The sequence below is a fragment of the Neovison vison genome, chromosome 11, assembly GCF_020171115.1.
Source record: "Neovison vison isolate M4711 chromosome 11, ASM_NN_V1, whole genome shotgun sequence".
Classification (NCBI taxonomy): domain Eukaryota; kingdom Metazoa; phylum Chordata; class Mammalia; order Carnivora; family Mustelidae; genus Neogale; species Neogale vison.
The window spans coordinates 12091128-12117804 of NC_058101.1; the positions used below are offsets into that span (position 1 = coordinate 12091128).

Consider the following 26677-nt stretch of genomic DNA (forward strand, 5'->3'; position numbering starts at 1 on the left):
CTAGAAATCAAGAATCCTTAGACTTATCAGAGAAAGGGGGTCACAGGGAAGACTGTAGCTCCAAACACATAGAATGAGAGCCACTGAGAGTGGAACCTTAAACTGGTAGGAAGAGTTAAATGTAAACTGGTGAAATGCTAGAGGCTAAGTGTGGAGAGTTTAAGACTTAAAAACTCCAGGAGGCTCAGTCTTAAATCCGCTCCATGTTTTCCTGAGTTGGACTTCTGGGAGTCTCACCAGCTTATGGTGGTGAAGAATGAATGGAGAAAAATCTCCTTGAGCTTCAGGCAGAAGGAGGGGGTTGGAGATAACCATTTACAAATAAACCTAACATCCTCTCCACCATAAAAGTCTTTCTCACTATGGAAAAATTCATTACCAGAGACATACGTAACCTGGAAGAAGAGAAATACTTACCTATAGCCTTCCTAGCCTTTCTGTTTCATAAATGGGGAGAAAGGAAGACAAAAGAGGAGATAGATCAAGGACATTAGAGAAAACTGAGATCTGTGAAACTACAGCACATGATATCCTAAACTGAGAACACTAATGCTGGTGACGATGCGGATCAATAGTAATTTCTATTCACTGCTGGTGGGAATGCAAAACAATACAGCCATTTTGGCATTTCCTTACAAAACTAAACATAGTCTTACCATATAATCCAGCAGTTGAACTCCTAAGTATTTACCCAAGTGAGGTAAAAACTTCTGTCCACATAAAACCCTACACGTTAATGTTAGTAGCAACTTTGATCAAAATTGCAAAAATTAGAAACAGCCAAGGTGAAGGGGTAAATAAACTGTGGGGTATTCAGACAAGTGGATGATAATGAACAACAATAAGAAATTAGCTATCAAGTCACCAAAAGACATGGAAGAACCTTGAATGTATATTGTTAAGTCAAAGCAGCCAGTCTGAAAAGGCTATATAACAGATTACAACTCTGTGACATTCTGGAAAAGGCAAAATTACAGAGACAGTAAAAAGATCAATGGTTGTCAGAAGTTCAGGGGAAGGGAGGCAGAACTGATTGGTAGAGCCCAAGAGTTTGTAGGGGACGGAATCTACTCCAAATGATATGGTAATGGTGGGCCCATGACATTATGCATTTGTCAACACCCACAGAACCTCACTGAACAAACAGGAAATCTTAATGTAAACTACGGATTTTATTTAATATTAGTGTATCAATATTGGTTCATCAGTTCTAACAAATGTATGGCACTAATCCAAGATGTTAATAACTAGGGAAAACTGTACAGGGGAGAAGAGCCATATCAGACCTTTCTGTATTATCTGCTCAATTTCTTTGTAAACCCAAAGCTATTCTAAAAAATAGTCTATTAACAATAATAGTTATTTTAAAAAGTTACTTATCTTTTCACAATTAATTCTGAAATCTTGTTTATAAAACAAACCCTCAAACTTGACCCAAAAGAAATAAGTGTGTGATCAGAAGGAGAAGAAAAAGTTTAACAGTCACATAGGGAATAAGTAACTGTTGCCTTGAGAACACTTTGTCACACAGATATGCCCATCTCGCATTTATCTTCAGTGTTTTAGAGAATGACAGTGGTATGATGGTAATTCCACCCAAATTCTACTAGTCAAGATAAGTATTAAAAAAAAAAAAAGTCCTAATCTGGGTTTTTATTTTCCTAGCATGGGGGTACAAAGGAAGAAAGCTCAGACCAAGGACCCAATCACTCTGTAAGTTCTCTACTCATTGCTCCTGGAGAAGGATGAAAGGTTAGTTAAGGTGGCCATTCTGCCTATTGTTTTATTTTGATCAGCAAGTGAATCCTCATTTAAAGATTTTCTAAGGCTCAAAGTGTTTTTGCCTTTGGAGTTTACCAACATCATGTGATTCTGAAGCATTTGTAATGTTCCTGTGGCCAACTGTCTCCAAGAGAAGGGTAAGAGAGATGGCCTCAGGTTAAACCTGCTCAAGTTAGCTTGTATTTGTATCCTGACTTTTTGAATAAAAGATTATTTTTGGTAAACAATAAAGTAAGTCTCACAGATCCTTATTATTATTATTATTTTAAGATTTTATTTATTTATTTGACAGAGAGAGACACAGCGAGAGAGGGAACACAAGCAGAGGGCGTGGGAGAGGGAGAAGCAGGCCTCCCGCTGAGCAGGGAGCCTGATGTGGGGCTTGATACCAGGACCCTGGGATCATGACCTGAGCCGAAGACAGATACTTAATGACTGAGCCACCCAGGCGCCCCCAGATCCTTATTATTAAAAAATAATAATTAAAGGTTAAAGTATGCAACAGGGTTAAAAACCATTGTCTCTATTAAATGTGTATATTTAACGATTACATTTTTGAATGATCAAATCCTTTAACACACATTTTATTTAACTCAAAAATAGAAATATATAAATGACCAACCACAGAAAACCAAGTAATATAAAATCTATATCCGAGTCTCTGTTACTCTTGTTATACCTTGATTTTGTATTGTGAGAAGCTTCATTTCTCAAAAACCATGCAACTGTTCTTCTCTACTTTTGGTAGGGCTAGATATTAGTAACTTCTATAACTAACAATTACTTTTTTTTTTTTTAACTTCTACTGTCTCGAACACGCTGGCCACTTTCATTCAGTTAGTATGCATTCACGCCAGCAGCATGCTAATCACTGAGTAAAAATCCTCTCTCTAAGTTATGTACTATCAGAAAGCTGCACAAAGTAAATGTTAATTACAGCATAATGGGTTAAGCATTAATGAGTAGTGTAGGGTTTGAAGGTCACTTAGAGGGTTGCTCAGCTCTGCAAGAGTCCCAATAAACCTTTTAAAGAAGTGTCTTATCATTATAATCAAGAGACAAATGAGAACTAATTTGTCCAATTAGTTAGTTCCAATGAGGTTTAGAACTAACTGGGTTAGAGGTATTGATTAGGGTAGAAGGGTGGGAGCAAGGGAAAATTTCCTCAGCAGGTGCAGACCTGAAAAGAAGAAAAGTGAAGGATTCTTGGGTTCTACAAATCTTTAGGGTTTTGTTTTTCATATTCTCTTACCTAAATTACATTGGTGTCAAGGGTTAACATCACATGGAAATACCACACTATCCTGTTATGCATGTGACTGGGTGCAGAGATAGTGAGATTTTTTAAATAATAATTCAAAGGTGAGTGATGTCTATCTACATTCTTTCTTTAGCTGTCATCTGTTTTTGATTTTCAGGTCCGCTTCAGAGTTGAAAGTAGGAGGTGTTTCCCGATGGACTTGTGAGGACATAACCAGGTACTACAAAGCCTTCTTTGACATCCCTCAGGAAACTGAGCTATGTCTACTGATCCAGGGTCCTCACTGCCCTCCTGGTTTTCCCCTCCTTTTCTTCTCTCCTCTTGCTCCCCCAAGAAGTTTATTCTTTTGAAGGTGAATCTCATTTTATTATTCATCAGTGAATAAATGAAGATCCTCCCCTTCCTAGCATATATTTTGCTCCAAACCCCTTCTCCCTCATTTCCTCTTCACTTCCCCTCCCTCCCTCTCTCCAACCCACTGATTGCTATTGGCAAATTTAGGAATTTGATTATGAGCCAAGAATGAAAACTAACAGCAGAGGCTTTTCACATCCCTCTATGAATGAGCACGGCTCTGGCTACATCCATCAGCAGGTATGTATATTTCTGATCCTCGTTGCATCACGGACGCTAGAAAACCAAGCCCCAAAATTAATCTCCGCCTCCCTCTCTGGCATTGGGAATAAAAGCCTACCAGAAACATTTCAAATGCTTAAGTGGTTCTCATCTTTTTTGGCAGCCTAAAACCTGAGTGGAGATCGAAGAAAACTAAATTGGATCACCCAGTTTTTTTCCCAGGATCATCAGGACAGGTTGTATTTTTACTATTGTTACTGATGTTAATATTTAGAATTTAGATTTTTAGATGTAGAAAATTTAGATGCAAAGGATACATCACAAAGCTGTTAGAAAAAGAAACACAGAGAGAATAAAGTCTTTATTAATACTTCAGTTACTTAATAATGTAAAACATTTTGAAGCCTTTTTAAATCACTTGTCACTAAAAATAAATCTTGCTTTATACAGTGCTTTGGTGTTTAAAGAATTTTAACATAAAACTATGGTATCGTAGTGACTCTGCAAGTTCTGCATGCTGGACATGTCCTCCATTTCACTAAGGAGGAAACAGAACAAGCAGGGTAGAAATAGTTAAAGTGGAGACTGACTTCCAGTGTGGTGATCAGTTCTGTGAAGTGTGACAGAAGTAGTTGAATGCCACCATGGGCCTTTATGCATAGTACTGTTACTTTTAAATGAGCATATAGCAGATATCCAAGTCCTTGGCCCATCATAGGTAGATTATTGGCAAAATAGTAGCTATTTTATCTAGGAGTCCCTAATAGAAATGAGAGAGAGCAGAGACATTCGATTTGGCAATTAAATTTAAGAAGTATTTTTGAACATCTGCTTTGTGACATAGTATGGAGGCTGGATGTTCACTGCTTTCAACAATTTTTCCCAAATCTGAGCAAGTAGAAGACAGTGGGGACTAAATGAGCTCCATTCATCTGCACTCACCCTGTGTCTCCGACCCTCAACACTACATCTAGAAACGAGGTAGTTGCCCACACACCTAATAACTGCTGGATGAGAGGCAGATTACGGGATAGAGGAGGGGAAGATAGAGAAAAGGAGAAAGAAATAAAGAGGAAAAAGAAAAATTCTTTCTGAATTTTATTGAATTTATAAAGCACAGTTCTAATGATTTTTCTTGGTTGGTGTTTCTAGACAACAGTAACCTTTATACTCGGAAAATAAAACTGACAATTTCCAACTGAAATACATCTTTTGAGAAAGAAGAGAGTAGCTAGAGAGTAAGTCCATACATTGTGATATGAGATAACTTACTAAGAGAGTTAATAAGAAAAGAGATTTTATTATATGCCATTCAGCTTAACTCTGAGAAAAAAATTGACCATGAAGGGGTAAGCAGAAGCCAGCCAACTGCTGAATGATAAAATCGGCTACTCCCAGTTGACTGTAAGCCAATATTTGCAAACTTGGCAGAACACCAAGAAAGTTGTTCACATGAATAAACAAATCAATAGGCTGGGCAAGTAACATCTGTTATACACATTTCTTCTAGTGAAAGATTTCTGTTTCTGAGAGCAAGAAAGGTTTAGGGAACAAGATAATTTATTTTATTATTTTATTATATTTATTTTATTTATTTTTATAGATTTTTAAAAATTTATTTGAGAAAGAGAGAGAGAGAGAGAGAAATCATGAGCAGGGGGGAGGGGTAGAGGGAGAGGGACAAGGATACTCCTCTCTGAGCAGGAAACTGGAAGCAGGACTCCTTCCCAGGACCCTAAGATCATGACCTAAGCCTAAGGCAGATGCTTAACCGACTGAGCCACCCAGGCTCCCAACAAGCTGATTTATTAACAAGGCTAATTTTTCATCAAAATCTCATAATTTTGGTGAGATGACATCTAACCTACCTGAGAGGGAGGTCTTCAAAGAGTTGAGTCTGCTATTAGGGACTGGGATTTTTTTAACTTTTAGTAACAACATGCATGACTAGTATTGTTCCATGTTTCCAAAACACATGCTAAGCCATTCTTTAGTCAAAAACAAATGAAAAACTCTCTTCCATTGTGTCTGTCTTCTGGTGTGTAATCTGAGGTCAAATGAAATAAATATATTGGGTTGTCCCAAAGAACTTAAGAGAAGCAAACAAATAGAAGTCATGTGTTGTAAAAATCACATTAGATATTAACAGATTTTACCCTCTCCAGTGAGAAAACAGGTTATTGATTATCAGTTTCTCCAGGTAATTTTGTATTTATGAAATATAGTTTTGGGAATTTTTAAAGAGATTTTATTTATTTATTTGGCAGAGAGAGACACAGCGAGAGAGGCAACACAAGCAGGAGGGGGTGGGAGGGGGAGAGGAAGGCTTCCTGCCAAGCAGGGAGCCCCATGCAGGGCTGGAGCCTGATGCGGGTCTCAATCCTAGGACTCTGGGATCATGACCTGAGCTGAAGGCAGATGCTTAATGACTGAGCCACCCAGGTGCCCTTATTCTTGGGAATTTTAACAACATATATTTCCTCTGCTTTTAGAGGAGATCTTACCGTTTTATGCGTACTATTTCTAACTGAGAGAGCCCAAAGTGTCTGGCTCGTTATCCTGAGCATGCTATGAAGGTGACACATTATGTCGGCTTTATTCAGCCCGAAAGCAAAGTTAGTCATGATTATAAAATAGTTTCAAGATTTCAAACTCAATGACATTTCACCATGAGATTAATGTGGCTTTTTACACAGCACATAGAGCAGAACATAAGACAAGCCACACAACAAACAAGATAACACCTGGGTGGTTGAGTTGGTTGAGTGTCCAACTCTTGATTTCCGCTCAGGTCATGATTTCAGGGTTGTGAGATTGAGTCCTGTGTCGGGCTCCTTGCAGAGCATGGAGTCTGCTTGGGATTTTCTCTCTCCCTCTCCCTCTGTAGTCCCCTACCCTACTCTTTGTTTCTCTCTTTCTCTCTCTCTCTTAAAAAAAAAACAAAAACAAAAACAAACAAACAAACAACAACAACAGAAGGGTGTAGGAAGTTCATGAACCAACCTGAAGTCAGTTTGTGGATGCGCAGCTGAGATAAGGCCTTGGTCCAGTCTGGGTCAGTTCTCTGCACTTACTACTTATCATATTCAAACAATGGAGGGTCTTGGTTCCGTTCAGAGAGCAAGTGGGCAGAACCTTGGGGGGTGGCTGCTTTTTTAAAGTGGTCAGACATAGATCACCTCTGAAGATTCTGACAGTTTGCTGCCAAAAATTTCCCCTTTTTAAAGAGATCTAACTGGTTAGGAGGCCCAGAAGACCTCTTCTGGTTCTGCTTGTTATCATTTGTGGGATGTCAACCAATGCTGGTCCTGGCATATCTCCTAGATGCAGTGCCTTAACTGCTTGCATTATTGCTTGACACAGCCCCCTGCTTGACATGAGAGACTCCATCTTGCTCTCCACACTCCTCCATATTACCATATGGATCCAGTATAGTAACAATATAGGCTCATAGTTATTAAGAATTTATAATGGGAATTTATAATTTCCATTCAGTGTTTCCAATAAGTATTATCATTTTTATCATCCTTAATTTTTAGATGAGAAAATGGAGCGTAGTTGACCTGAAGTAATTTTTCAAGATCATACAATTTCAAATAGCAGAACTAGGATTTAAACATGGTGGTATACTTTAGGACCCACACTCTGAATAACTATATTCTATTCTCTGTTGTGTACACATCAATCCTCTAATCTAATATGATTATATAAACTTATAATGTATATATGTTTCTCATTGTATGAGCACATTTAAATATTTAAGGAACCTACCAACCATAAGGCAAAAATTTGACACATTGATTACGTGAGCAATAAACTTCTATGCAACTGTATCAGAAGAGTTCGTTAAGATAGTTTAGGGGAGGTTGGGTGGCTCAGTTGGTTAATTGTCTGCTGTTGGCTCAGGTCATGATCCCAGGGACCTGGGGTCCAGCTGAGTATCAGGTTTCCTGCTCTCTTCTCCCTTGCCCACTTCCCTTACTTGTGAGCACTCTTACTCTCTCTCTGTCAAACACATAAACAAAATCTTAAAATAAAAAAGACAGTTTAAAGATTACTGACATATAAAACAGAAAAAGCACATATATCCTCAATATAAAATCAACAATAAATTACTAGCTATAAATCGGTTAAGAAAAAGCAACACTTTTTTTTTTCTTTTTTTAAGATTATTTATTTATTTATTTGACAGACAGAGATCACAAGTAGACAGAGAGGCAGGCAGAGAGAGAGAGAGGAGGAAGCAGGCTCCCGGCTGAGCAGAGAGCCAGATGTGGGGCTCGATCCCAGGACCCTGGGATCATGACCTGAGCCAAAGGCAGAGGCTTTAACCCACTGAGTCACCCAGGCACCCCAAAAGCAACACTCTTGATGGATAAAATAATAATAATAACAAATTTAATAATTAATTAAATTAAATTAATTAAATTAAACAGTTTAATATATTTTATTTAAATTAAAAGTTAAATACATTTAAATAAAATAAAATAAAATAAAAAATAATAGTTATCAATTCAATAAAATTAAAATGATTAAAATTACCAATTAACTTATAAAAGATGAAACATGAAAAATTATAAAATATCCCTGAAACACAATTTTAAAAACATATTTTCAATTATAAAAGATTACAACAAATAATTTCTAATACTGGTGAGGATATGAGAATACAGGCAATTGCACAGTGTGCAAATTGGTATAATTTTAGCAATTAAAATATTTAATGATATTTTATATGTGCATATCTTTTATTTTTGCAATTCCATTATCACTGCAGAGGTAAGTGTGAAAATACATATGCTTAAAGACATTCATTATGGTGCTACTTATATCTAAAAAATGGGGAACAACAGAAATTTCCCTCAGTAAAGAATTGTGTTATCTATGTTACACCCATACTATGGACTGCCATCATTTATAAGAATAAATGCATCATTTATAAGAATAAAAACAGAATTTATGTATTAATAGAAAATTTTGTTCACACTATATAGTGAAAAAATGGAGTGCAAAAAGAATGTAAACTATAATACAAATTAAATTAGATATGTAAGTATATAGGCTTTATATACATTTGAATATTTGGAAGCATAAATATAGTGCTATTAGGATTGATTATATCTTCAGAGTAGAATAAAGAGGGCATTTTCATTGTCTCTATGTTGTTTAATTTGTTTTCACCAATCATGTGTCAAAAATAAGAATATTTATATATGTACATTTACATGTATGCATAACTGTGTGCATATTTGCCCTCCCTTCAGAAAAACAAAAACAGTTTCTGTCTTCAAGGTCTGTTACAGGACAAACTTAATAGATAATGATGTCTGCTTTTTCATGTAATTTTATGACATATAAATAAGATTTTAAAATAAGACTTTTCAAATCTGGCACAAAGTAAGTGCCTAGTAAAGAATATTCATTCCTTTTCTTCTGGTGATTGTAGAAAGAAGAGATTTGTACTTTTTCACAGAAAGGCCGGCTGAAAGGCTACTCTCATATTCAGTCAACAGTTGGGAGAGGCTCTGAACAAGGGCAATGATCATGAAGATAGGAATATGATTGATATGAGAGGGATTGAGTCTGTGGGACTTAGTGCCAGGTGCTGGTGATGGGGAGTTAGGAGGCAACATCTGAAAGTCTCTAGCTATAATGTGCAGCCTAGAAATATAGTGGGGAAAACATGATGGGAAAAAACCTTCAGAATAAGTTAATGGTCTAACCATTTGGCTTAATTTGTAGGACTTATCGTCCTAAAATTTTACACCAGTTATTTCTTATGTTGGGATAGTCGATCTGTCACAATAATTGAAATTTCATTTTCTTTTTATAATGCATCTCTCATGAACTGGGATTCTCTGTATTAAAGGAAGCATATTAAGTGACTAAAAGAACTACTACCTCCAGAAGGCTATTATTATACTACAGGCTCTCTGAAAAAGACAATAAAAGTCATAGTTTTTACAAATGGATAAGCATATAACTTAAAAGGTGGCTTTTGGGCAAGGGTGATATTTGTGAAAGGGAGGTACCTGAAAACAATCTCTAAAGTCCAAAGGAACCATAAAACCAAAGAAAAAGACCAACACCAGCTTAACAAGAAATGGTTTTATTAAGGGGACTTATGGACTGAAGTGTGTCTTGGGTCATGAAAGATGAGTAGATCTCTGCAACCCCACCTCCCTTAAGACTTGCTTTTGTAGACTGCTAGGGAACCACCCAAGAGGAGAATGTTTAAGAATGTGTGTGTCCAAGAAGAAACCTCTTTGACTTCAACCATCGCAACTTCTTACTAGACACATCACCATAGGCAAGGGAAACAAAGCAAAAATGAGCCCTTGGGACTTCATCAGGATAAAATCTCCTGCACAGCAAGGAAAATAATCAACTGAAGTAAATGGCAGCCTACAGAATGGGCTGGTAAATGACAATCTGATAAGGGTTAGTATCCAAAATTCACAAAGAACTTATCAAACTTAACACCCCTCAAAACAGGTAACCCAGTTAAGAAAGTGGCAGAAGACACTTTTTTAAAAAAGACATCCTCATGGCTAATAGACACATGAACAAGATGTTTAAGATCTCTCAGGGAAATACAAATCAAAACCATGATGAAGGCTGCCTGGGTAGCTCAGTTGGTTAAGTGTCTGTTTTGGTTGAGGTAATGATCCCAGGGTCCTGGGATAGAGTCCTGCATTGGGGGCGGGGGTGGGTGGTGGGTGGGGAAAATCTCTGCTCAGCGGGGAGTCTGCTTCTCCCTCTGCCTGCCACTCCCCCTGCTTGTGCTCTGTATCTCCCCTCTTTCTCTCTCTGACAAATTAATAAAATCTTTAAAAAAAAATAGACATGGTGAGATACCATTTACACCTGTCAGATGGCTAAAATTAACAGCATAAGAAACAACAGTTGTTGGCAAGGATTCAGAGAAAGGTTAATCATCTTACATCATTGATGGGAATGTAAACTTGTACAGCCACTCTGGAGAATAGTATGATGGTTCTTCAAAATGTTAAAAATAGAACTACACTATGATCCAGTAATTGCACTACTAGGGGCTTATCCAAAGGATAGAAAATTACAGATTGGAAGGAATACACGCTCCTGTTGTTTATACCAGCATTGTCAACAATAGTCAAGCTATGGAGAGAGCCCATGTCCATGGAAAGATGGATGGATAAAGAAGATGTGATATATAGATAGATAGATAGATATCTATCTATCTATATACTCAGTATCAAAAAGAATGAAATCTTGCCATTTGCAACAATATGGATGGAGCTAAAGAGTATAATATTAAGTGAAATAAGTCAGAGAAAGATGAATATCATATGATCTCACTCACATGTGGAATTTAAGAAAGAAAACTGATAAACATATGGGACGGGGGAAAAGAAAAAAAGGGGAGAAAGAAACAAGTCATAAGAGACTTTTAACAATAGAGAGCAAACTGAGGGTTGAGGATGGGCTAGATGGGTGATGGGTATTAGGAGGGCACCTGTTATGAACAGCCCTGGGTGTTGTGCATAAGTAAATGAATCACTGAGTTCTACTCCCAAAACAAATATTGCACTATATGTTAACAACCCAAAATTTAAACCAAGAAAAAAAATTTTATAAAAGAATAAGTGTGTGTCATAGTCTTATCTCTAGAGAAGACCAAAGACATTTTGCCTTGAGGGTGTACTTAAGGGTGTGGTTAAACAAAGGGAAAGAATGTAGGGAGGTGATGTGCTCAAGAAGGCAGATCACAGAGTAGTCATCATGGCACATGTGCACTAATCTGGTTCACACAGATGAATAAAAAGGAGATCTAAAGAGGCTAATATCAAAGGACTAAATTTGTTGAGATGCTATATCACAAACTCAGAATGGAAAAGGAAAGAGTGGAAGAAGTTGAAAGTCAATGAAGGAAAGTTTGCTTAATTAAAAATCCTATGAACAATGCTGAACATGAAATGAGTTGTCATGGGATCAGGAAATGAATTATCAGTGATAAACATCTTGTTTAACCTTATATGTTTCAGACAAGTCATTCAATGGGAATATGTACTACTTTACTGATCAAATGAGAGAAAGGTGAAGGTAATGTGAGAGGTCCCAGAGGAATCTATTATATCCTCAAGAACCTGTGTTTTAGATATATCCATTACAGTGTCATTAGTTTCATCTTTTAAATACACTTATCAAGCATTTGAATTTTTTCATTAAAGGAAACATTCAAGAACTAAGGAAGCTATGACTTTGAGATCATTCAGTGGCTATCAAATGTGACCATCCATCTTTTCATGTTATTTGATGTTTACATGATTAATCACCATGATTATTTGCCAAAATACTGTTGTATTTTTTAAATCTCTTAGTCTTTTCATATACTCCATCAATTTTGACAAAGAAATGGAAGGCTCTGTTTTTATTCATCATGGAATTTGCCATGCATAATTATAATACAAATTTTTAAAAAGATTTTATTTATTTATGAGAGAGAGAGAGAGAGAGAGCATGAGTAGGGGGAGGGGAGAAGGAGAGGGAGAAGCAGGCTCTCTGCTGAGCAGGCAGCCTCATACAGACTGGATCTCAGGACCCTAGGATCATGACCTGAGTGGAAGGCAGACACTTAACAGAATGAACTACCCAGGTGCCCCTAGTGGTGTTTTTTTGGGTTCATGGAAAAAAGTACAATACAATTGTTAAAAATCTTAGAGATTATTCACGGGTGCCTGGGTAGCTCAGATTTTAAAATCCTTAAAAAAATTAACATAATACAAGCACTTCACATTATTTTTTACATAGGTTTATTTTGGGGGTGGTGGTGGGTGGATTTATTTATTTATTTTAGAGAGAGAAAAGAGAGAGACCAGGAAGGAGAGGGGTAGAGGGAGAAAGAATCCCAAGCAGACTCTGTACTTCATGCAGAGCACAATATGGGGCTTGTTCCAATGATCCCAATATCATAATGTGAACTGAAACCAAGAGTCAGACACTTAACAGACTGAGCCACCCAAGTGCTCCCATTTTTTATGTAGTTTAAAACACTTTATAGTGCCTTGTATTTTCTTACTCTTTTATATTGTTAGATTTACCTTCTGAATGGGATTAGAGATTCTTAAAGCACCAAGACTATGTTATATACTTCTTAAACATGCCTTTACTCCATATACTCAATAGCTAAGAAATGCTAGAAACTCAAGAGAACCTCAATGTACAGAGCTATTATTAATTTTAAAACATTTTAAAGTACATATAAGTGGAAAATATACCTTTTTCTTTCAGTGCACGACCCTTAGGATGGATTCTTCCAAATCTGACTACGATGAATACTTTGGCAAAGTCCACGGAATTCTAATGTATAAAGACTTTATAGATTATTGGGATGATGTGGATACATTCCAGGCAAGACCAGATGACATTGTCATTGCCACGTATCCCAAATCTGGTAAGTTTCCTTATTATCTCAGTGCTGTTCTCTTTTCATCTAGAAATAACAAACCCACCTTGAATGGTGAATATTAAGCTGTTCGCTTCTTCCACACTGATTCTTCATATTAAAGACAGACACAGTAGTTTTGGTATAGACACAGAAAAAGTGGATATTATAGCTCTGTTCTAAGAGCACGTTCTGTACGTGTGACTTGAGCAGCACAGATTCCATGTACCTTTAGAAAATTATTAATATAAATGCATGAATATAGAACCATATTGTCATTTTGTATAAACAAAGTACAAACAATTTTTTCAGACTTAAAAAATTATTTTTTCAACTAACTAGCTCTCAAGTTTGCCCCCAGACTCCTTTTTTAAGTAACATATTTTTTCCTGAGATTAGCTCAACTTAATCATAGTTCGGGGATCTCACAACCATAGATCTTTAGAAATTAGAAAGATCTGATCGAGACTTCTCTATTTCGTTGATACATTTAACACTTTTATATGTGTTAAATATATTGTTATCTTACCGAAGGAATTCTTCCAAAACAGAGTTCTCATAATCTTGCTCTCTTGCTTAATTAATTCCAGAACTTCTAAAAAACTCAAACTCTAATATGAACTCCAAGGCATTTTACACTTGCCATCTGCTTGCTTCTGCAGCCTCCTTCCCACCCATTTCTTCTTCCATTTAGGCTTTATAATATATTTCCAATTCTTTTCTTCCTCACTATACTATTCTTAAATATCTGACCTTGGTAGGGGGTGGGAGGGAGATGGTTCTGCCTGCTAGAATCCTTTTCTCACAAAACTGGTGAACTAATGCCAATAATGTGTTAAGTCTAAGTTCAATTCTCATGTTGTCTTGAAGGCATTTCTTGTTAATACATCACAGCAGCAGAAGCACACGGAGTTAAATGTTCTTCCTTTGTAGTCCTTGAAATTCCTGTGCCCACCTGTATTATAGCATCTTAAGAAAATAAGAAGTTTTGTAATTATTGTGCACTGTTTCCAACTCTTAAACATGACTTTGAGCACTAGAAGGCAAGGATCAAGTCTATTTTTTTCTGTTTCCTCTGTACTGGGGCTTAGCTTGAGGAATCAGAAGTTAACAGTAAAGTCTGTGTTTAACGCATGCTTGAATGCATCATCTATTATTCAAGTCTCTTTATTTTTTTTCAAAATTAACGATTTTATTTTCATGTAGTATTTGTAGATATCTAATAGACCAAAAAGATAGTTCAAATTCTGTGCTCAAAATACATGTCTTTGGAGTATAAGTCTCCATAACACATGAAACACTAGCATAGTGACTACATCTTACTTAACTGTGTATTCTTAAAATTTAACATGACCAGCGTATTCTCGATATACCTGTGTTGAAAAGAATGAATGAATGAATGACACCTTCCTATGAACATTATCTCTCCCGAAGTACAAACCCTCTATTCTCATTGACCTGCCTCTTCACCATTTCTTTGCATGTTTTTCCCATTTCTGTTTTTTTCAGTTGTTCATTCAGCAAATTTTTATTGAGTTTCTGCTATGTGTCAAGGGTGCTATTAGCCACTGGAGATACAATGGTGAATAAAACACATCAAATCTCTGCCTTCTCAGTGTGTATAACCCAGAGGGGAATATAAATAAATAAGTGGCAGATATGATATAGTATGAAAATGTCGTGGGTGAAGGAGCTCCATTAAGGTATTGTGAGAACATATAGCAGGAGTACTTTGCTTGGAGCAGTCCAGAGGCTTCTTAGGGTAAACAAAGCAAAGATGTGAGAGATTTAGCTCCTAGAAGATTGTTCCAGGCTGCAGGAATAGCACGTACATGATGTGGGAGCCTCCGAGGGCACGCTTGCTCTATGGATTCTCCAACTTGCTCAGTTCTTCTTTCTTGCCCATCTGTGTTTAGTCCATCCTTCAAAACTTACCTGAAAGCTTTCCTCCTTCCTACTTGAATACTCATCTTTTCTTTCTTTAAATTAAACTCAGGATTCAACTGTGCATTATTTTCACTTGTATGACTTAGTCAGCTTAAATATATTTATTGTTAATGTGTCCTAGATGCCAGGAACTGTATCTTATTCCTCTTTGTTTTTCTTGATAATGTCTAATTAAATGTAATGCTTTCTGTGTAGTAAGAATTCAATAATTCAAGCCTTCTAACTAGATGTAAAAATTAAATCCTAAACTGTTACCAGCTTGCACAATGTCCCAATTCACTGTGAACAAATTTGGACTCCTACCATAGGTGTGTCTTACTACAATATTCATCTTCATTTATTGAGGTTATTTTGAGGTCTTGTAAGATAAAGTACGAGAAGAAATATTTCTTGAGTTCTAAAGTTATTCTGACATCTTTCAAATTATATTGCATTAGGACACTTCTGCTTTATCCTGCTATAAATACACTACTTGTATTGTCAACCTGAATGGTTGGTGAAACACTGAGATTTGTCTAATTTTTACAGGTACAACCTGGGTTAGTGAAATTGTGTACATGATCTACAAAGAAGGCGATGTGGAAAAATGCAAAGCAGATGCCATTTTTAATCGAATACCTTATTTGGAATGCAGAAAAGAAGAGATAATGAATGGTAATGTTTAAGTAGATTTTTTAAGTTTCGATTTTAAAAACTATGTACATATAATCTGAAGTGTGGATATAGACAGTGCAAGGAAAGAGACTGTAAACAAAAGTGGCAATTAGTATTATGTCTTCTCCATGAAAAGAATGTAAATTTAAATTTAAATCTTGACAGAGTTTACATTATAACATTCAACTGAAATAGATTGAATAAGGATAGCTCTTTTATGAAGAGCCTAGTAATATTTAAGCATTTGTCCCTATATGGGTTGAATGTGATAATACATTAAAAACTAGAAAAATATCCATAAATTTTCAAGGATATATCTAAAAGGATATTCATCACAGATTCTTTTAATATTGTGAAAAATTAGAAACAATGTGTTGATCAACAAAAGAATAAAGTGACATAATAACATAATAACACTATGATATCATTAAAAATTTTAGGATGTCTTATGTTTCTTCACATTGCAGTTTCAGTATAATATATTGAGGAAAAAATCAATTAGGAGGTATTAAAAATTCTGTCTACATGTGTGGTATTTAGATGGCTCTGAGTCTAGTCAAATGGATTCACAGTTGACCCCTGAACAATCGTGGGGTTAGGGATGATCACCCCTCACACAATAAAAAATCTGCATATAACTTCTGACTCCATCCAAATTTAACTACTAATAGTATACTATTATATTGGAAGCATTACCGATAACATAAACAGTTGTTAACACATATTTTGTATGTTATATATGTATTACATACTGTACTTTTACAATAAAGTAAGCTGGAGGAAGGCGAATGTTATTAAGAAAATTATAAGAGGCGCCTGGGTGGCTCAGTTGGTTAAATGTCTGCTTCAGCTCAGAGTCCTGGGATTGAGCCCCGAGTCAGTCTCCCTGCCCAGTGGGGAGTCTGCTTCTACCTCTTCCTCTCTCTGCTGCTCCCCCATTTGTGCTATTTCTCTCAAATAAAATAAGTAAAATCTTAAAAAAAAGAGAAATTATATATAGTACTATATGTAATATATAATATATATAATGCAAAGTGTATTTATATTATATTATAAATTTATACATATATCTGTACCAAAATTTGTACAAAAATATATCTATACATATATTTGTACAAAGTGTATTTATATTATACTATAAATTTATACATATAAATATATATTTATGTAAATAAATATAAATTTATATAAAGTGTAAAAATACAAATTTTATATTTATAGTACTGCAAAAAATCCACATATAAGTGGACCTGTGCAGTTCAAGCATGTGTTTAATGTGGAATGTTAATAATGACTGTGTTAATATCTTACCAAAATGTTAAAGATTTTTCCCAAATGGTGAAATTTTACTTTATCTTATTTTTTCCTTATAATTTCCTCTACCTAATCTTCTGTCATGGTATGTACTATTATTATTATGAATATACTTAGAATCTTAAAGTTCCTTTTATTTTTTAAATGTCTATAAAATTCATATAAATATTTCTAATTTTTTAAAGTTATATAACCTTTAACTTTTTAAAAATCAGGAGTAAAACAATTAAAACAGATGGCATCTCCTAGAATAGTGAAGACTCATCTGCCAGCTGACCTTCTTCCAGCCTCATTTTGGGAAAAGAACTGTAAGGTAAGCAGAATCAAATATTCTTAAAACTTCACATTTGTTTATTTGTTCTTTTTTGGAATCTACGGACATTTAATAAATTAAATGTGTATTAAGGTCAATATAGTCAGAGTCAAGCTTTCAACTCCAACTTTCGAGGTGATTTGGAAAAAAACAAGTAAACTCCAAGCCACAGCTTCCTTATCGGTAAGAGAAGGATAAAAATACAATCTTCCTCATGGAGATGTTATTAGGATTAAATAAAAATAATGCTTCATGGATTCTTCTCCTACCCACTTAAGCCCCCATGGTGCATCACCACTTCCTCATATCAGGGAGATCATATGTGCTTTTGGGTAAATTGGAAGGGGAGGTGAACCATGAGAGACTATGGACTCTGAAAAACAATCTGAGGGGTTTGAAGTGGCGGGGGGGTGGGAGGTTGGGGTACCAGGTGGTGGGTATTATAGAGGGCACAGCTTGCATGGAGCACTGGGTGTGGTGAAAAAATAATGAATACTGTTTTTCTGAAAATAAATAAATTGGAAAAAAAAATAAAAATAATGCTTGTTATATGTTTAACACAGTGTCTAGTATGTTGTAAACATTTACTAAATGGTAGCTACTTTTGTATTTGTTGCTATTTTTTTAAAAGATTTTATTTACTTATTTGAGAGGGAGAGTGCGAGTGCCCACGAGCAGAGGCAGGGGCAGAGGGAGAAGCAGACTAGCTGGGAGCCCTCTGCGGGGCTTGATCCAAGGACCCTGAGATCAGGACCTGAACTAAAGGCAGACACTTAACCAGCGGAGCCACCCAGGCGCCCCTATATTTGTCGTTATTACCAATGACGCTGAATGTATTCCTTTTTGCAAACTATTGTGCTTGGCGCCATGAGGTGTGGAAGTGAACTAGAAAAGATAAACCAGACGATATCATATAGTAATTATTTACTGAGTGCCTATCATGTGCCAACAATATAACGATTAATAAGACCCATGCAATCCTTGTCTTCACGATCACATGGTCCAGGGTGGGATGGGACAAATAAGCAGACAATGAAGAAAGTGCCATAAGTCAAGTAAGAGAAGAATTCTAACTCAGACAATGAGGGCGGGGGAGGTATGTAAGAGCAAGTAACATCTCAGATGATGTTTAAAAGATGTGTAAGAGTTAGTCTGTACAATCCCAGAGGCAACCCCAGTGGGGACTGGAACAAGTTCAGTTTAGCTGCAAGTCTGAGTGTACACATTAGCTGAATAAGTGAAGGGAGGTAAGCTGGAGTTCGATCACAACAGACACTGAAGCTAAGTTGAAAAGTCTGAACTTTATTTAATGGTAACGAGTTACAGACAATTTAAATTGATGATTGACATGATCAGTTTTGCTTTTCAGAAAGAATGATACATGAAACCCTAAAACATTAAGTCTTGGATCATTCATGCTGTTTCTCAAGACCTTTTAAGCTTTTTCTTAGGATACACTATGACCCATGTATGCTACACATATGAGATATTAAAGTTCTATATGTAGTCTCAATAACAAAATAGGGGGTTTATCATTGTCATGAAACATTTTTATTTTGTACTCTAATGTTACCTGGTGTATTTGACATTTTTTGGAGATCTATGGTCTAAAATTCTGAAGATTCTATTTTTTGTTTGTTTGTTTGTTTTTTAACTTTTATCAAAAGCCATACTAGATAGAACAATACATCGTGCTGACATCATTCCATACATAAATATTCTCTTATTAGTTAATGCTATTTATATATTTGGCAGGAGAAGTGTAACTACCCTTTTTTTGAGATTTGACCAAGTCACTTTTTTCCTTTGGAGAATGGGTTGTATCCCCTTCACTTCTCAAATGAAAACAAAAACATTTACAATAGTCTTAGTCTTCACTAAACTGTTCAGCCTTCACAAAACTGCTTATTTTAGGGATTCATCAAAGAGTTAGATGGATTCATTTCCCGAGTATTTCTGGGATAATTCACCGGGGGACAGAAAGATAGATGGATTAAAAGTACTAGTAAAAATGTAGTTGGAGTGGTGAGCCAGAAGCTGTAAGTGATTTTTAAAAAGTGGGTGGAAAGGGATCAAACAAATAAGAGAAACAATTGAGGCCAATAACTGTGAGGCTTTTGAATTGTTGCAGGACAAGTATATTGGGAATAACTGATAAGGGAGAAGGGAAGAGTAAGATGGCCTTGAAAGAAAGCACGATGCTCTCGAGTAAGGCTTCCGAAGTGAAACCTTTAGAGTGCTAACAAGACTCATGATTTGGACATAAAAGTGGTTGGCTGAAATAAAATAAAAGCAACAATCAATGAATACAAGAAGCTAGAGAATCAAATGGTTCATGCATACAGATACTAAAATTATGCTGGATGAGGACAAGATTAGGAACGGAGAATAATACTATGAGGCAGATGTTCACATTTTCAGTTAAAGGCAGGGAATGACCACAAGCGTAGAAGGGCTTTAGCTTTCTAGAGGTATGAACTGAAAATCACAGGAACAGGGGTTTTTCAAGTGTAGGATTTTTAAAATGGATTATGATCCCAAGTGAATTGTATGTCAACAGAAATTTTGACTTAAGAGAGCTGCAGTACTAGCTTTTCCTCGAAGACAGGAAGAGGATGTGGGGTAAAAAGTTTGAGGTATAGAGTAGTATCTGCTAAAATGGAGATAAAATAAACTAATGGGAGTTTAGGGGAAGGAGGATGGCTTTTGTTCACACCTTATCCCCATCTGGGGAAATAAAAAGTTTCATGGAGACCTGGAGCCAAGCTTTAAATATGGACAGCATTTTGAGATGTAGAGAATATTCAAGACAGAGGGAACATCCTGAGGAAATGCAAAGGATGAAAATTCTGAAGGGAATTCATGGATATAGTGACAAAGAGTTCCATTCAGCTAATAGGCAAAAAGAAGTAGGAAGAGTATTTAGTTAGGTTGAAAAGTTCAATATGGTTAATGATAGCTTTGATAAGAAAAGAAAACTCACTTTTTTGGGGGGGGCAGTAATTGGAGGTTTTTCTAGCAGGACCTTCAGAATGAGAACCATATTTTTAAAAGAGATTTTATTTATTTATTTAAGAGAAAGTGATACTGAAGAACCATATTTCTCAAAGTGAACTAGAAGATTTCTTTAAAATAGTTTGAAAGTGTAGAAACCTGCAAAGTTAAGACAGACTAGTGAGCCAAATGAAAGCCAGTAGAGTCATGAGTAGCCTTCCCTAACAGCATTACTCAAATGGCCGGGGGAGCAAGTGGAGACCACAGGATATTGGAGTTTACTTCTGCAGACTGACTAAAGATCCCAACTCACTTGTTTATTGGAGAGAAAATTGGATTTCTATTGGATGGAAAATTTCTATTGGATAGAAAATTTAGAACCAAAATTGGTGCTTTGCACAAGATGATAGAACTTTTTAGTGCCATACTGACAATGAAAAGAAGGCTTCCTGATTGCTATGCCTGATTGGTGCTTCTTCTATATGTAATATGGAAACTCAAAAATATTGGTGAAGATTATATTTTTACTGAGATAAGTGTCATTTAAGTAAACCCTTGGTAAACATGTTTTTTCTCTAAGATTGGATGAAATTTATGACATTAAAATAAGTTATTATATGTGAAAATGGCATGAAAAATGTAAAGTGAGAACTAGTCCTGAACAACTGTACAAAAGATGCTATCATTTCAGGTTACTGAAGAATTTTTCTTCTATATAATTTCATATATCTTATCCACTTTCTACAATGACTGTGTATTATATTTGTAGTTGAAAACATAAATATTTTCTTTTTACATCTTGATGAGACTATGTTTGAAAAAAAATGATTTCATATATAATTTCACCTTTTTAGATGATCTATCTTTGCCGGAATGCCAAAGATGTGGCTGTTTCTTATTATTATTTCTTTCGAATGGTATCTGCTCATCCAGATCCTGGATCTTTCCAAGAGTTTGTGGAAAAATTCATGGAAGGACAAGGTAAGAGGAGCTTCTTTACTCTCAACTCCTTCAAGGTAAATAATACAAGACAAATAACATCTCTGAGCAAAAATTTTTGTTGTCTTGTTATGGTCTGTTATCTTCTCTGATCCTTAAATAAAACACAGAAATACCAGAAGACTCTGAACTCTGAAGCAAGCATAAGGTTTCCAGATGTGTGTGGCAAATTGAAGAATTTGGACATTCCAGTTCAGTGCCTAAAAATAAATATATAAAATTTATTTGGAGGTTGGATGTAACAGATTTTCTGCTCTACGACTGAGATTCAGTGTCCAATTTTCTCTCATTTCTTTTTATTAGAAAAGTATTTCACAGTGTTACAATTCTACTGAATAAAGGGCAAGGAAATAGAGAAGAGAGAATGCCCATTTGTTTCCAAGGAAAATTTCAAGTGTTTTGTGGGGTCAGAATTCATAAAGGAGTCTGAATATCTACAAAGTTCTTATTCTTTCCACCAGGGTACAGTCTGAATGATTCAGCTAGATTTCTCAGGACCATACAAGGGTTACTTGAGCTGAAATTCTGGGAAATTTTACCTTTTTCTTTAACTTCAGACTACAGCAACTATCTAAAGTTGTGGAAGAAAGAGTTCAGCAGAGTCTAGTATTATCTAAAGAAGTCCATTCTGATCCTGTAATAATAATTGCAAGAATAACAATAACAATATCATCTTTATATTCATAGATGATAATATTGGCTTAATAAAACTAGAGTACATATCCTTTATGTTTTTTACATTTTGGGAAAAATTATGCTAAAGCATCATGAATTAAACAAATGCCACAAGATTATCAAAATCCCCATTGTAAGGCGGAGAAAGGCAGTATTACTCTTCTGCAAAATGGATGACTGAGGCAATAACATTGTGTGACTTTTTCTTTTAGGAGCAACTGTGAATAAAGTCAAAGAACAGAAATGGTAGGCAATGACAACGCAAAGCAGAATACTTTGACTCAGACAACATTATATTATTCTGTCAGCTTTTTATTGGGTAAAACATTGAGATATGCATGAGACAAGATAAGGGAAGAGGGAGTTAGACAGAGACAGCATTTCAGCATGTCGTATCATATCATCTTGAAAATTTCTAACTTTTTTGAAATGAGAATATCACTAAGGATCCCTAACAAAACACCCCTGCTATATAAACTGCAAGTAGTATAATAAGAAATTATATAATTACTGGCTTTAGTTGCCAAAGACGGTTTGTAAATGGTAAATTTGAGACCTAGACTGAATTCAGATTATAAGATCATTAATAGTTCCCACTCCACTCTCCTCACTGACAGCTTGATTTTACACACACACACACGCACACACACACACACACACACTTCAAAAATCCTCTTATAAGCTCTGAGTCAAGTTAGTGGGAGGGGAATTTCCTTTACTTTTTGTGTCATTAACCATGTCATAATGATGAAAGTTTAGAATATGTTTCTTTACACAAATTACTCAACATACTTTGCCTCTCTTGCTGCAGAGAAATTTGCTTAAGATGTGTGACAACAGGGCACCTGAGTGGCTCAGTTGGTTAAGCATCTGCCTTCAGCTCAGGTCATGATCTCAGGGTCCTAAGATCAGGTCCTGCATCACCTCCCTGCTCAGTGGGGAGTCTGCTTCTCCCTCTCCATCAGGCTCTCCTCCCACTGGTGTTCTCTCTTTCTCTCTCTATAGTGCTCACTCTCCCTCTCTCTCCCAAATAAATAAATAAAATCTTAAAAAAAAAAGATGTGTGACTGATCTCTTGTTTTCATTCCATGATAATTCACTTATATTTATTTGTTGCTACTGTTTGAATACCCATTTTCAAGCTGTATAAAGATGATACTATGCTCTTACATTGTTTTTATCTCTAACTTTAGTGCCATATGGCTCCTGGTATAAACATGCAAATTCTTGGTGGGAAAAGAGAAATAATCCACAAGTGCTATTTCTTTTCTATGAAGACATGAAGGAGGTGAGAAATTGAAAACATATGGGATATTGTACACCTGAGACTAATATAACACTTTATGTTATTAAAATAAATACTTTAGAAAAAGAAAACATATGGGCAACTTAGTAATTTCTAAAATATTAGCATTTGACAACAATGTAGTTACAAAAATCTGCCTTTAAATAGATGATGCAGCTACCTCCCAAAATCATAATAATCCAGATACTTGAGCACAGATTTGAAGCTAATAAATACAACTCTTCTGTGAATGAATATGTTGAAACCCAAATCTCAAAAAATTACCAAAGACAAAATTTGAAAGAACTTGAGATCATAAAATAAAGAAAAACAACAGACAGACAAATAAATAAAATTATGAGAATAAAGACCTATCTGGGAATTTACAGGAAAGAAAATAGGATCATCTCAGTCAAACTGAAGTAGTCAAAGAAATCATGCCAAAGAAGGTGAAACTTAAAGTTTGATAGGCAAGAAGTAATTTGCAGGACAAAGGATTTGAGAATAACATTCTTTGTAAAGAGAACTATATGACAAAATAAGCATTATAGTTGTTATTGTGAATATTTGTATGAGTGATTTATCTGGACACTAGGCTGCGCTATAGATATGACGTGTAGGGCTGAGGATGCTTGAACTATGGAACAGCTGATGTTCCATGTTGGATATTTGAGTTTTTATACCTTTTCTTAATCTTTTTGGTTACTTTGTTTCTTGGTATGTACACTAATAAATTAGAAGAAAAAAGTAAAACTATGTACATATTTTCAACCCCAAACTTAATCTTTCACAGGGGACTCTAGTCTTTAAGATTATATATTCATACTCGTAGATAATAGTTATTGAGTATGTACTAAGCATCAAAGTCTACAATAAATATTTTATAAACATTTAGTATTACAACAATCTTTGAAACTACTTTTATGTCCCTTTTATGGATAAGGGAAATTATGCCTAGAGAAGTTGAAAAAATACCACTTCTCCAGGAAGTGTTTTTCTTCATTAAAAGTCTAATTCCAAAACCAGTGGGGACAAAAGGGAAAGAACCTCTCTCTCTCTCTCTCTCAATCTAAATAGTAATGAATTTAACTTTAGTAATTGAGTCCTCAAAATACTTTCTCTTCCTAGGATATCAGAAAGGAGGTGATAAAAGTGATACAATTTCTGGGAAGACAGCCATCAGAGGAGCTTGTGGACAAGATTGTACAACACACTTCGTTCCAGGAGATGAAGAACAATCCGTCTACCAATTATACAACACTACCAGATGAAGTCATGAACCAAAAAATTTCTCCCTTCATGAGAAAGGGTGAGAGAGTCATGTAATTTGCCTCGATGGCTCTACAAAGTCACAAATTGAACTAGTTACAGGCAAACCCCTGTTGAAGTCTATTCTTGCCTGTGGACCCAGCTAGTTTTCTTCAAAGCTGTTTCACATTTGAGCAATATTTTTCCTGAGTTACCAGTTCTGTAGTGAGATTAAAATGGTAGTGTTACTATTACTACTACTGCTGCTGCTGCTGCTGCTGCTAAATTGCTACTATTTGCTGATTATTTAGTATATGGAGCATACTAAGAATTGTCAACAGCCACCCAAGCCTCACTATCAGCGCTAATATCACACACTACTGTCATTTATAAAGCCTGTGTGCCTTGGTGTTACACCATGTATGTTATATAAATGTATATAATTTTAAAATTCTTTTTCTCTTCAAACTCAAATAAGAAACTCAAAAGAAAACTTCTATAATTATCTCACCTTGAGATGAGGAAAAAAGCCTAGAACAATTATTTTTTCCTTGACTGAGCGGCAAACATTTTTCAAAATAAGTGTCAAATACCCAAACTCATCAAGCTATACAAATATGTACAGTTCTTTTTAGATCAGTTAACCTCATTAAAGCTGTTTGAAAAGATGAAGTTTCAAAGCACTTACTGCCAAATATAGCCTTGTTTGGCAAAATATCAAAATACAATGAGGTGACATTTTGTTGGGAGGAGGAATGATCTGAGGAGTGGTGATCAGTTAATAAATCCAAAGGCATGTAGAATATGTAGACTATTGGGACATCAGTCTACTAGATGTGAAGCAGAAACAAAATAGAGAAAATCTTGCCCTTTAAACTGAACTTTCAGTGACAGGGCCAGGAATTTTTAAGATTATAAGAATAACAAACTTGCTACTGACACCCCCAGAAAGCCCCCAAAAGCGAGTTAACGTATGGATTATATTTTAATTGTCTAGTTCTCAGATGATCTCAGTCTTCTTTTTCATAAGGTCCACATGTATTTTTAAGATGAATGAACTTAAAATAGTTCTCATGCTTGTAAAGGGCTGCTTAGTGCTATACCCTTAGACCCTACCTAATTCTGAAGACATATATTTTCTCTCTTTTGGGGTTATTTCACTGGGAAAGTTTAGAGCTCCTTTAACTAAGGGGGTAAGAAAACTACTAACTTAAGATACTCCTTCTGCTGGGGGAAGGTTGAATGTGTTGGAATTCAAAAGAAAAAAACCTGCCAGTCTTACAATAACACAATGTAGGAGATGCTGAGAAGCTTACCTGTCAGTGGCAGCAAAAATGGAATGGAAGAAATGGATATGAAGAGAGTCTGAATATGAGTATAAAATCAAATATTGTGGTTGCAGGACAACTTCCAAATTTATGCTCTGGATACCTGGTGCTGCCATTAATCAGGTTATGGGAAAGTACACATGAAAAACCCACAATTGGTGGAGAAAAAAATGGATTTAATTTAGAACTAGTTGAATCTGAGATACTCTTATGGAATCCAGGAGGCAACAGGCTATGGATACATAAGCCTGGATTTGAGTGTTAGTATGAAGATGATATTTAATATCTTGGAAGTGTGGCAAAACATAGATCTCATCTTAAGAACTCCAACATTTCAGGGGGAATTGGGGAAGAAAAATTAAATAAAGTAGCAAAAGAGGAAAGGGTCAGAAAAAGAAATTTGCCGGGTTTTGTTTATTTGTTAATAATCAGGACACATCTTTCTTTACAAGCTCAAATATATATATGTGTGTAAACACACACACACTCACACACTGTAGTATATATTTTATTTTTATAATTGAAGATTATAAGGATAAAATTTGATTAGGTGTTAATGAACGTATGACAATTAGAAAACATCATGATTCTGGCTGGAAAACATAATATTTACTGTTTTCTCTTTTGTTATAGGGATTGCAGGAGACTGGAAGAATCACTTTACGGTAGCTCTGAATGAGAAATTTGATATACATTATGAGCAGCAAATGAAGGGGTCTACACTGAAGTTAAGAACTGAGATCTAAGGAGGGATTCTTAATCTATATGAGATTAAAGCTTTCTTTTCATCATTCTTCACTTTTTTCAAAGTTTATGTTGGTAGATGGGTGCCTGGGTGGCTTAGTTGGTTAAGTGTCTGACTCTTGATTTTGACTCA

At 35.6% G+C, this 26677-nt stretch overlaps 1 protein-coding gene across 2 annotated transcripts; it reads left to right on the forward strand.

The window, feature by feature from the left end:
• Nucleotides 1-1726: 1726 nt before the first annotated feature.
• Nucleotides 1727-26677, forward strand: LOC122890561 (sulfotransferase 1E1-like). Of its 2 annotated transcripts, XM_044226247.1 has the most exons (10): nucleotides 1727-1752; nucleotides 3201-3260; nucleotides 3783-3855; nucleotides 12890-13052; nucleotides 15519-15644; nucleotides 17174-17271; nucleotides 21120-21246; nucleotides 23133-23227; nucleotides 24353-24533; nucleotides 26434-26677. In XM_044226247.1, exons 4-10 carry the CDS (start codon nucleotides 12905-12907, stop codon nucleotides 26544-26546), a joined length of 888 nt encoding a protein of 295 aa, XP_044082182.1. In that variant the 5' UTR covers nucleotides 1727-1752; nucleotides 3201-3260; nucleotides 3783-3855; nucleotides 12890-12904; the 3' UTR covers nucleotides 26547-26677. The 2 variants fall into 2 exon arrangements, with proteins under 2 accessions (XP_044082182.1, XP_044082181.1); XM_044226246.1 differs by lacking the exons at nucleotides 1727-1752; nucleotides 3201-3260 and adding an exon at nucleotides 3581-3637.

What these genes read in the sequence shown, in the direction of transcription:
- LOC122890561 (XM_044226246.1), top strand. Translation starts at nt 3,606, where the DNA reads ATGAGCACGGCTCTGGCTACATCCATCAGCAG. An exon ending in AAAAGAAGAGATAATGAATG is followed by an intron (nt 15,645 to 17,173) that starts GTAATGTTTAAG and finishes TTTAAAAATCAG; the next exon opens with GAGTAAAACAATTAAAACAG. An exon ending in TCTATGAAGACATGAAGGAG is followed by an intron (nt 23,228 to 24,352) that starts GTGAGAAATTGA and finishes TTCTCTTCCTAG; the next exon opens with GATATCAGAAAGGAGGTGAT.